General features: G+C 44.3%; 1 protein-coding gene across 1 annotated transcript; it reads left to right on the forward strand.

Moving 5' to 3' along the window:
- Positions 1-3,457: 3,457 nt before the first annotated feature.
- LOC127337143 (uncharacterized) lies at positions 3,458-6,993 on the forward strand. Its single transcript, XM_051364029.2, has 10 exons — positions 3,458-3,793; positions 3,862-4,099; positions 4,176-4,259; positions 4,349-4,518; positions 4,643-4,785; positions 4,882-5,062; positions 5,160-5,766; positions 5,982-6,094; positions 6,200-6,443; positions 6,541-6,993. The coding sequence occupies exons 1-10, from the start codon at positions 3,582-3,584 to the stop codon at positions 6,784-6,786; spliced, it is 2,238 nt and encodes a 745-aa protein (XP_051219989.1). The 5' UTR covers positions 3,458-3,581; the 3' UTR covers positions 6,787-6,993.
- Positions 6,994-12,964: the final 5,971 nt, after the last annotated feature.

Here is a 12,964-nt window from a genome sequence, read left to right on the forward strand (position 1 = left end):
ACGCGCATTATCAAAAAACCGAAGGCCTCGACAAGTCGCCCAATGGCGAACAGGTGGCACAACCGGTCCGGCAGACCGTCGGCGCGTACCATCATACACGCTCCAGAAGTCCTCGCCGCCACCATCTTCCGCATACCCATCTTCAGGAGAGATCAATGTAATGACCTTGAGAGGCCTGCCATCAACGCCACCATGACGCTAGACAGCTCCACCACCCTGCGCACGTCGAACATGACGTATTCGACGATGCTACCCCGCTGCACCACGCCGCCGAGATTCGCCGTCTTCAACACGAAAGAACAACGCCGCTCCACCTCAGGACCCGCCAGCTTGCATCTTCTCCATAGACGATGCCCCCAGGAGGGAGAACGACGCCGTACGCCGCCATTGCCCAATCCGGGAGACCCAGATCTAAGGTTTCCCCCGGAGCAGCCTAAGCAAGAAAACGATGACTGCGACGACGATGCCTTCAACAAGTTAACGGCGAATGCCGCCATCGCCCGCCATGACCGGAGTCGTAGCTCGGATTTCACTGGCAGCCATGCCTTCCCAACTCGGTGCCAGCTTGATCCGTGCAGTACCGCGCCGCAAAGGCACACACAAACACCGGATCTCCGACGAGGCTCCAACAGCCCCTCACCGGCCCCTCCTCGCGTCGTTGACCACCAAGGGCAGATCAACAACGGATCTGAGCGGGAATCAGATCCGCGGCTGCCACCACCAGCATCGCCGGACAGCAGAACCGCCAGCCATGGGGAGGACCGCCGCCGCACGGACGAGGTGCTCCGCCTCGACCGCTGCGCACCACACCTCCATGGAATCCGCCCCAGCAGCTCCCGAGAGCCGTGGCCGCGCGCCTCCAGCCCAGGCATCTTTGACGCCAGGCCCGCCGCCACCGCGGCCGAACGCCGGCGGCAGCGGCGGAGGGGAAATCGCCGTGGAGATCGAAGTTTGGTGACGGCTAGGGTTTCTCCCCTAGTGCCAGCGTGATATAGCGCTGGTTGCTGGAGTTGCTCTTACAATTTTAGATTACTTCCTAAATTCTCTTGTATTGTGACATTGTGCATGAAGCTTTGATACACCGCTGCTAGTTGCGGAACCCTCGCGAGGACGTCCCTGGGCACTAACGGAAGAATGTGACGACATGTCGTGCGCACACTCTTTACTTAGTGACATGTTAACTAAGGAAATATATTCTATATGGAGATCTGTATTAAGATACATTTTTATAATTATATGCTCTTGAATCCTCTACTATAAGGCAACTATATATATAAAAAATGGATACAACATATAATACTTATAAGTGCCATACATTAAGCTAGGTAGATTTGTGACTTTGTCTTACTTTTAACTTTACTTATATTTAGAGAATTTAGTCTAGTTAAATACAACATACCAAAATGGAGAACAAAAATATTTGTAAATTGTTTCTTATTAGCACATGTGTATTTAAGATGCCAAACGTTGAAATTATAGGAAAATGAGTATTGATATTTTTTATTCAGTAAAAACATATTCTTACTTTTGCTAGGTAATATGAGAAAATTTACTAGCTAAACTTGCATATTATTATTAAATAAGTAAGCACATATATTAGTAATACTATGGGTTATAAAAAGGTAAAAAACTTTTACTACAAAAACAAACATGGCAAACGAAGATGAAATCGAAGAGATGTCTAACATGTCTAGTATATTGCCAATGCGATGCTAAAGAAAAACATAAATCTATATCCACATGACCATAATGACATTATTTTTTCTTAATGTGTGTTGAGCTAAATCAAAGTGGATCTCCAAAGTCGGAGCAATGAACCTAATATTTGATCATGTTCATCATCATATTTTTATCTCGATTCTACGGGGTTTGTATGTATTAGTTACAAGTCTAATGGTAGTCTAGCCACCACACACCAGGGTGGACGTCAGACCACATTGCTCATGGTGTCGTTTAAATTAATCTACTGGTTGACGTCCATAATGTTTTCAACTTTATCATTCCGTAGTTTGGTTCTGAGATTTAACGAGTCGAATTTTAGTTTGATATGAGGTGATTCGTTGTTGATGAACTTGATGCACTACAATGTCATGTTCATGTTTCTTGATGGACTCCTAGTGACATGTAGCTATTTCACATGGAATACTTTGTATGTCCCTTTTTTTGTTCTACGAAACGTCGTTGAAACGGCATGATGTACACTGTCTGTAATTTCGTTTGACATACTTTATAGTCTTGTTATTGCTACGAAATTGAAGCAAACTCTATACGGACTAAGAGAATCCAACGGCGAACCTCAATCGGCGTCCCAAAGGGCTACTGGAGGCGCTGGACAGAAATTCGCGCCTTACCACACATTTCAAACACTATCCGGCACACTCCAATATCCCTTTCGGCGTCTCCAAACTGCCCTCAACCCATAGAGGCCTTGGTAGTTAGAGATGTGGCAGGTGGTAGGCCATGCCTATCATAGATCGAAGATGTCGGCTTTTATTAATAGCGGTGACGGTACCCTAGTCGAAGGCAGATGAGACGTCTCGTTGCCGCTACGCCTTCCCCATGTGGCGTCGTCCACTCCTTCCCGCTCTTTCTTCCTCGCTCCATGCCTTGAGCCGGCGGACCCGGACTAGACGCCGCTGCTCGCCTCATGTCCTACGACGAGTAGTCTAGTCTAGTCTAGTCTCGGTTTTAGTTTAAATTAAATCTTAATCAAAGTTTGTACTAACATATAAAGAAATTTAAATAAAATTTTAAATTTATGTTGGATTTGAGATTTTAGTTGGATTAAGCGGTTGGGTAGAGACGTCGCCAACTTTACTCGGTTCGTTTGAGGGACGCCGCTCGAGATAGAACGGAGGAAGAGAGACGGAGTGAATTGGCTTTGAAAAAGCAAAAGAGAGGCTGTGGCACATGATTTTGTATCGTTGATGAAAAAGAAGGCTGCCCCGTAGTTTGAAGTGATTTTACCTGCGTGTTTTCCGGTAGATGAAGTGATGATTTTTTTTTGTTTTTGCGAAACGAAGTGAAGGGATGAATTACGGAGTTGTATTTATTTGGCTTCACAGTGAGACTCCACCGCGCGCGGTTCCGTGACATATTTTCCGCGAGAAGCGACGGAGTGACGTTAATTCAAAGATAGGAAATGCAGGAAAACAGTGACGCGTGCGCATTGCGTGGCAGCAAAACCGAACAACAGCAGCGGATGGTAGATGCGTGGCGGCAGGGGGACGAGGACGACGATGTTGGATGGAGAAATGAGATCTGCAGATGTTGGAGTATCAATCTCCTCTGCTTTTTTTTGAAGCAACCGCAACACCGCCCCAAGCATGCGTGCCCGCGATCCGTGCGCGCGGTGGCTCAGTCACCGGACACCCGACTTCCGCGGTCCCGGAGCAGAGCAAAAAAGAGGGGCTCGCCGCGCGCGCGCGCCTCCTAACCAACCAAGCAACCACCCTCGCCGAGAAGGGCAACCCGTCCAGAGCACGGCACGACACGCGCGATCTTCTTTGCCGCCTTGGTAGGGAAGGACACGTACCGTGGGACGGAGATAACGGCAATGCGGCCGGCCGCCACGCACGGCGATGGGTCTCTTTGACGGCCTCTTCTCCGGCCGGCGCGTCGGCGGCAGCAGGAAAGACAGCGCGGCACCGTCGGCGGCCATGGACGAAAGCGCGGCACCGGCGGCGGCGGCGGCCATGGACGACGCAGCGGCGGCGTCGTCGTCGTCGCAGCAGCACTGCGGCATCGCTCCCCTCTCGCCCACCGCCGCCTCCGTCGTCGACCGATGCGCGCGGTCCGTATATCTGATTCTTTCTTTCCCCTGGATTCTTGGGACTGACGGGTCGAACGTTTGTGCCGTAGGATCGCGGGCGTGCCGGTGGAGCAGCTGGTGCGGCGGTTCGAGCCGGAGCAGCCGACCCCGCCTACGCCGCCGCTCGCCTACGCGAGGAGCCTGGTGGAGTACTGCTCCTACGTCGCCCTGCGCGCCGAGACCAGGCGCCGCCACGACCACCTCGGCGACCGGGACTTCCACTCCCTCACCTACGACATGATGCTCGCCTGGGAGGCGCCCGACCAGGAGACGGAAGCAGAGTTACAGGTCCGCGACACTGATCGATGGCACCACGCAATTCAGGTTCAGTCACTCACCAAAATCGACGGTTCTGTCATTGCAGAAAGCGGCATTCAGCGGGGACGGCACGGACGACGACGACGGTGGATCCATATTCTACTCTAGCCCCACGCAGATGGCAATTCAGGTCGTTTGAACCGCAATTTCTTCTTGACCTTGGCAAAGGAATTGTGAGCTGTGACTGATTTGTGGATGGATAATGGAACGAATGTGTAGGTTGACGGGAGGAGGACGGTCGGGCCGGAGGCGTTCGCCAAGATCGCCCCGGCGTGCCCCGCCATGGCGCACCCGATCACCGTCCGCAACCTCTTCGACGCGCTCACCAACTCCACCGGCGGCCGGCTCCACTTCCTCATCTACCACAAGTACCTCAATAGCCTAGACAAGTATGCCATCATGTTATCTGAACAACATTCAGTTTCATTTCTGAACAAAATTCTGTCACTTCCACCACGTACAACATTTTTGTGCGTGATCACCTCAATGTGACAACTCCTTCGTTCCCGCCAGGGTGCTGAGCTCCGCGAGACTCGTGTCAGGCGGGCACAAGGCGCCCGATCTCGACCTCTTGGACGGTGAGGTGGTCCTCGACATCTTCGGCGCCGCCACCACGCAGCCGGTTCTCCAGCACATCGGGACGTCCACCTGGCCTGGTTAAGCATCTTTCCTATGGTAAATTTGTGCTTCGGCGCTGCTGATCCGTGCTTCTTCATGTGGTTCTTAAGGGTGATCCGTGCACAACCTCGCAGGGAGGCTCACGCTGACGAACCACGCCCTCTACTTCGAGGCCATCGGCGTCGATTTCTCCTATGGGGACGCCGTCGTGTACGATCTGGCCAAGGACCTCAAGCAGTGCGTGAAGCGCGAGTCCACCGGCCCGTGGGGCGCTCACCTCTTCGATAAGGCTGTTATGTACAAATCTAGCTCCATGTGAGTGAGTCCCTGATGATCTTACAATGACTGCATTTCTCAGTTCATTCAAGAAGATGTGCTTGCTAACACACTTACTTTCGCTGCTGATCGACAGAAGCGAGCCGGTGTTCTTTGAGTTCCCCCAATTCAAAGGCCACAGCCGCCGGGACTACTGGTTCGCGGTCATCAAGGAGGTGCTGCACGCGCACAAGTTCATCAGGAGGTACAAGCTCGCCAACTTCCAGAAGGCGGAAGCGCTCTCCGTCGCGACCTTGGGGATCCTCCGGTACCGCACCGTGAAAGAGGGGTTCCACATACTGCCGGCGTATTTCAAGACCACCCTGGCCTTCAACCTGGCAGAGAAGCTGCCCAAGGGGGACAAGATACTGGAGGCGCTGTACGGCCAGCTGAAGCAGCATTGCTCAAGGTTCAGAGGGAGTGATGACTTGGCAGCACAGAGCAGTTCCGATGATCTGACGCTCGTTGATCCGTTCCCGCTGTCGGCGCATACACTGGTGAGGATGGGCTTGCTGACTCTGAAGGAGGAGGACAATCCTGAGGAAAGGGATTTTGCTGCCGGAGATGTACAGATTGGAGGAACTAGCTCGGTCCAAATGGCACTGGAGCGATCTGTTGGGTATTCTGGTAGAGTGGAGGCAGCACGCGCTACGCTCGATCAGGTCAAGGTGGAGGACATAGACACGAATGTTGCTGTCCTGAAGGTAATGATAAAAACAATTCATTTGCAACTATTTCATAATCATGCAAATACTTGAAATCGATACTGAACGTCTGGAAAATAGTCTGTGTAGACAAGAAGGAACACTGAAATTCCATTTGTAACCCGGCATTCTTTCAGTTTGAGTCATAGAGAGTGGTCATAACACAGGCTTCATGTAAGATCAGTAATGATTGTTGATTCCCTCTTGACATGCAGGAACTGTTGTTTCCTTTGATTGAAATAGGCAAAAGGCTTCTCTTTTTGGCCGAGTGGGAAGATCCACTTAAGTCATACGTCTTCTTGCTCTGCTTCCTCTACATAGCTTACAAGTAATATTCATTGTCTATGACCACAAATAATGTTCAATCTGAACATTTTTGTAATATTCCTTTAAGATAGCTGTCGTGATACTTCTATTTATATGCAATATGTAGAGGCTTTATATGGTACATTCTCCCTGGATTTTTGCTCGGCTCGACGGTGTTCATGCTATGGAACAAGTACCACGGGGACATGCAGCTGATCGAAGCATTTGAAGTCACAACTCCACCTCGACGACGAACCGTCGAACAACTCCTTGCTCTGCAGGAAGCCATCTCTCAGCTCGAGGCACACGTGCAAGCTGGGAATATATTTCTCCTCAAGCTCCGGTCCCTCATGCTAGCGGCATTCCCTCAGGTTACCTGTTCACACCCAAGTACAAACTACATTCAATCCATCATGTGTTGCATTTTTGGTGAGCTCTCTGAATCTGACAAGAGCCAAATGGTTCCAGAGCACCAACAAAGTTGCCGTGGCGATGCTCGCCACGGCTGCAGCATTTGCGTTTCTGCCGTTTAGAAGCATACTCGTGCTCATTCTGCTGGAGACTTACACGAGGCATATGCCTATGAGAAAGAAGAGCAGTGAGAAGCTGGTGAGGAGGTTGAGAGAGTGGTGGCTCCGGATCCCAGCTGCTCCTGTACAACTCTTGAGGCCTCACGACAGCAGAAGATGGAGATCGAGGTTGAGATCGAGATAAATAAAATGCTAAAAGTTTACATTGTCTTGTACATCACTTTTTTGTAGTGTTAGAATTGTTGATATTGTACCTGCAACATGAGTTAAAGAAAAATGTGAGACAGACTTGGGTCTACTATTAACCATTGGTGGGGTAAGGGAGTTTGGTTACATCATACAAATGTTGGTCTGTAAAACATATGTTCACATCTTAACTTAGTTTTGCTGACCCTGGGACTTCAGCTATGCTGCATGATGTTTCAACTTCAGTATGACATTCGTGTTATACCGTTGATGAAGATTTCGTGCACATGGGCTTCAGTGCTCCCGCCATATGTAGCTCTGTGATTGGTTAATTTTCGTGTTGATATCTGTGCCAGCACCAGTTTCCACTGAATACGGAATGCTGGAATACAGTATACTCCAGCAGCATACATTCGAACAGTGCATACTGCAGCAGGTAGGTGGGCAGTGTGGACCTAAAAATTCAGTCGTGCGGTAAGGTAGACCTGCTTCTCATTAATTTTTACTGCTGCTCATCAGGTTTCTGAGCCTCGAAACGCCCACCACTGGTTCTGCCTAGCCTATTTTCATAGGCACTCACCATTGCTCCACGCGCTGAAGCTTCTCCACCTCATCTTTACTTTTTTTTTCGATATGGGAGCATCGTTCCGGCCTCTGCATCAATAGATACACACAGCCATGTCTTTTATTAAAAAAACGTAGTTCAAAATAGTGTACTTATTACAATCATATGGAAGCTAATGCTGCAACAATAAACAGCCACACAACGATGAACAGCAAGCAAAATCTATCCATCTTCAATCTTCAATCCTTCTAATGTGCCGCCATCATAAAGAATCGTCAACAAGGGCGTTCTAGTGCGTTGTAGATTCTTATCCAAGACTTGTATCATTTGATGATGCCATGTGAATCGCTAGAAACATGTGAAGTGTATGGCTAACCCAATAACGAAAGTTTCGTAAGGGGACTGGAGCAGGCTACCATGAGACAAAAGATCCTCTTTCTAAAGAGATTCGATTCGGAACTCTTATATGTCCAAGGTCAATATGGAAATTCTTTCAGAGGTTTTCCCTTACTTTGTCCGTGTCAACAAACAATTCGAAATACCTCGACTTTTTCAGAACAGGTCCGAGTCAAATAGCAATGATTCGAAGCACTTCTTTTTCCATTAGAATTAGCGACTAGTTATTTGAGGAAAGTAGTCAACAAAAAGCACTTGACTTGGATATACCCACAACTCCAATCAAATAAATGAGATCACATCCCTTCCCACCCCGTCTTTCAACGAAGGAAGCTTTACCGATTCCAATACCGGATATGCAGATAGTGATCTACAGGGGCTACTACTACATTGACTTATCTTGCTAGGGAGTGCGACCGTCAAGATTCGGTTGCATCCAAAGTTGGATCCAATGCGCCGCACGAATAATAACCTGCAAAAAATTGGTTTCCTTTTGTTTATTAAACACAATAGCATTTCTACTTGTCCATATAGACCAACAAATCGCTGAGATTCCAATACGAATACGCTCCTTATCATTCTTTTCCACTCCATTCAACCAATTGCCAAACATATTCGTGACATTAGCAGGGGGAGGAATGTTATAAGCAAAATATACCATTCTCCAGATTAATTTTGCAAATGGACAAGATAGAAACAAGTGATCAATAGTCTCATTATTATCACGGAAACAACATTTTTGACTACCCGTCCACTTCCTCTTAATTAGATTATCCTTAGTAAGCAACACTTTATTACTAAGAAACCACATAAATATCTTTATCTTGAGGAGTATTTTAATCTTCCAAAGGTATTTTCTCAGAAATCTAGTATGTCCATTCATAAGGTCAAGGTACATGGATTTAACTGAAAATAAACCCGACTCTGTTAACTTCCATACAAACTGGTCTTTATCATTGTTCAGTTGTACCATCATTAGTCGTTCACATAGGTGTATCCACAAATTCCACTTATGTTCGTTAAGATATCTTCTAAAATCAATATTAATAGGGGATTGATTCAACACCGTAGATACCAACACATTTTTCCGTTGGACAATATTATAAAGAGACGGATATTGTTGAGCTAACGACACTTCGCCCAACCAGACATCCTCCCAGAACCGAACCGTCATCCCATTCCCAATTTTAAATTTACCCCTCTTAAAGAACTCATCTTTTACTCCCATCAGCCCCTTCCAAAAGGGTGAATCAGTAGGTTTCGTCTCCACCTGAGCCAGCGTTTTATTTTTAATATATTTGTTATGCAACAATTGCTGTCAAACTCCTTCTTCCGATAATAATTTGAATAACCATTTACTTAACAAACATTTATTTTTCAATTCAAGAACCTCGATCCCTAGGCCCCCTTGATCCTTTGGTCGGCAAATAATATTCCATCGAGATAATCTATATTTCTTTTTGTGTTCATCCGATTGCCAAAAAAAACAAGATCGATAAAAATCAAGCCTCTTCCTCACACCTTTAGGGATCTCTAAAAAAGATAGCATGAACATGGGCAGGCTAGTAAGAACGGAGTTAATAAGAATAAGACGATCCCCATATGATAGCATTTTACTCCGTCAACAGCCTAATTTTGCAGCAAACCTATTCTCCACCGGATTCCATTCAGAATTACGGAGCATTCTATGGTGGATAGGAATACCAAGATATCTAATCGGTAAAGCTCCGGATGCACACCCAAAAATATCTTTATACTGGTGTTCCATTTCCGATGCTTTGCCGAAACAGAATAATTCACTCTTATGAAAATATATTAAAAATAAAATGCTGGCCATTAGGGTGAAGGATCTCGTTTAGTGCCCATATGATAACAACATTCATAATGCATTTATTTTAATCGTGATGCTGATATTTTTCTACCCCTCCATCCTAAAAAGGATGTTGCAGATTTATCTAAATTTGTATGTATTCATATTATTATATGTGAAAGTTGAAGCATTTTCTTGCTACCTTGTTCATTTGGTCACTATTCACGCGTGCGTGGATCAATGCATCGTTTTCTTTTGATATTTTTTAAAAAATTGGATAGCAATTTTTTAAAAAGATTTTGATTGCAATTTTTAGGAGTAGATCGTCGGTAGAAATATTTAGCTTCCTCAATAATTTGTGGCGTTAGCTATTTAACGTGAACAGTGCACCATGTTCTTTATATCCTTTTTGGATTTTTTTTCGCACCAGATCGTGAAGCTTTAGTGCTCCCTTGTTAATTTGATCACTGTTCATGAGCGTGCATGAACAATGTGATGTTTTTATTTTGATTTTTTCAGGTATTTTCTAAAAAAAAATCCTGGTAGTAATTTTTACAAAGATTTTGATGGTAATTTTTCGCTATAGGTCATCGACAGAAATATTTAACTTCCTCAATAATTTGTTAAGTTAACTATTTGGCATGAATAGTGCATTGTTTTCTTCATATCCTTTTTGGATTTTTTTTTTCACGTGAGAGTGTATTTGTACTTACACACATGGGTGTTGATGTTTTCATCACCGTCGGTTGTGCATTGAGATTCTTTCTCTCTACCATGGTGAGCACGAATCTCGAGAAATAAATGGATGATGATGGAAACACCCACACCCATGCGTGTAAGTACAAAAATATTTCCCTTTTTCACGGTAGATGGTCGGCACAGAAATATTTAGCTTCCGCAATAATTTGTGGCGTTAAATTTTTAGCGTCAACAGTGCATAGTTTCTTTTATCTTTTCTACATTTAAAAAATTTCCTAATAGTAATTTTTGAAAAGATTATGATGATACTTTTTCGTAGTAGATCGTCCGTAGAAATATTCAACTTCCCCAATAATTTGTCGCGTCAACTATTTAGCAGTAATTTTTCATGAGGCGGTAAAATCGCATATATTTTCCCAAAAACAATTTCTAGACGGTACTCTCTCAACGGCGTATATGTGTGGTAATTTCAACTTCAATCGTAGTTCCGGCAATAATTTTTCGTGAGGCGGTAACTACCTATATTCTTCCTGAACGCAATTTCTCGATAAAAATCTTGAACATCAATAATTTTCCGATGTCAACTATGAAACATATCGTTAACTACCTAATATTAATTATTTAAGGTTGAATATTAGCGTAAACGTGGTAATTTTTACACGAAAATTCAACCTCAACCGCGGTTGTACACATTAATTGCGTACCCTATGCTAATTCTTTAATCGTGCATAATTCTTCAACGGTAATTAAAAAAACATTCGCCCCCTCTTTTACCTGAGGAAAATAATGTTGTGTGCCCCTACGGTACATCGAAAAAATATAGGTACTCATCGTCCGTCGCCTTTTCACCTGGGAAGACCATCTTCTGCGGTACCTTTGGAAATATATACTTATTGCATCACTCGATGTCACTTCCAGCCGGATAAAATACTATCATTTCCTTCTGTAACAACATCGAAAACGAAAGTACTACACCATTCGTTGCCTCTTTCACCAACACTTCCGCGATATTTCAGCAATCTAGATATTATATTATTTTCTACAATATATTAACCAATGATCTAGACATGAGGAGTTGTTTGTACCAGGGTCAGTCTGAACTGATTTTTTCATTCGAACCAACTGTTTGTACACATGAATAGTACTTTATGCTGCACCCCTGTCATCTTACATAGATTGGACAACGCTGAAACATATTACAGGTAATTAAATTTTCTTTTGCCAGCTTGCCCAATTTTAGTTTTGAACTTGCAATTCTGATTTTTTTTTTTGGAGGGGGTAACTGTATGACCACACCTCCAAAATCTAGTCACCATGGAACATGTGCATATACGTTCAAGAGGAGATGCTCTAGGAAGGGTGTGCCCCTCGAGCTGGAGATGGAGACACCCGATGCGGTCATACTACATCACACGGGTGTACACTGTGCAACGGCACACGTATGAGCTGTGCTGCTACAGGCTTAGGATTGACTGCAGCACGACAGCATAGCTGCAGCCCATGTTGTACCTCATTAAATGCATCTCTGAGGAAAAATGTAAGAGGCTAGTTATATACATGAAAATATACAGTAGTGAAACTGTCTCTGTACTGTAAGAATACAGATAGATGGATGGCAAGATTTAGAAAACTAACGGCTCACACGGACTCCAGCTGGCAGGAGCACTGGTGCTCATGTGCCAAAAGCACTTTTCGGTGTTATACCCCTTTATTTTTTAATAATTGTATCATCCTCGATGCCACAAATAGATCTTGACATTGAATTTTTGCTGAGACCTGATGTCATAGTTATCAACTTGATATTAATATGTTGACCTTTATCGAAAAAATACTCACATTTACCATCTCGAGCTTAGTGCATGTAAAAATAATATTAGACATATTTGACTTGTAAAATGTTTATTTCCCATTTGGATGGCCCATCAATACCTTTTTTTTACACCGATAAGAATTACATGTTAAATTCAGAACTTGCTTACCAATTCAAGCCAGTGATTAGAGCATCAATACCATTTGTGCATCATGGCAAATTATGTTGGTTTTATGAGCATATAAGAAAACTAATGTAGTTTTTTCTGCAACCAATAAGATAGAATGTTTATAACCACAAAAAATATTGTTGTTTAATCAACTAAAATTTTCAAATCCAATTACCCGGAAGTTACTCTTTGTTTTATTTTTATGTGCATCTTGAATGATTTTACAACAACACGCAAACATAAAATAATATCTTACGATTTGAGTGAATTGAAAGGAAGAGCTGGTATAAGAGAGAGAAAGGGAGATTATAAAGCAACAATGCTAGAAGGAAGAAGCCGGTTTTCGATGAGAGTACTTATAAGAGTAAACAACTTCGCTCACCAAGTACTAGTGCTTAATTATAACAATCCTAGACTCGGATTGTAAATTCTATTGTATTGTAAGATTGCCATTTCGAAATTGTGCATGAGGCAGACAAGCACAATCAACTTGTACACGTGGGAAAAATTGGAAAACGGAAATCTACATGAATAATGGCCAAGAGTGAAGGTGAGCTGAGGAGACTAGAGGAAAAAAATGCATATCACAACAGATGTGCATACACTCTATGTTCCCAATTTAGTTACGTATAAGTAGTTAAATATGATACATAAACCTACAAAAGATATTTATTACGCTCATAGGCTCTAGAATTCTTTATAAAGACAACTAAAAATGCAAAAGTAG

This window comes from Lolium perenne, chromosome 2 (assembly GCF_019359855.2).
Source record: "Lolium perenne isolate Kyuss_39 chromosome 2, Kyuss_2.0, whole genome shotgun sequence".
In the NCBI taxonomy this organism is placed as follows: domain Eukaryota; kingdom Viridiplantae; phylum Streptophyta; class Magnoliopsida; order Poales; family Poaceae; genus Lolium; species Lolium perenne.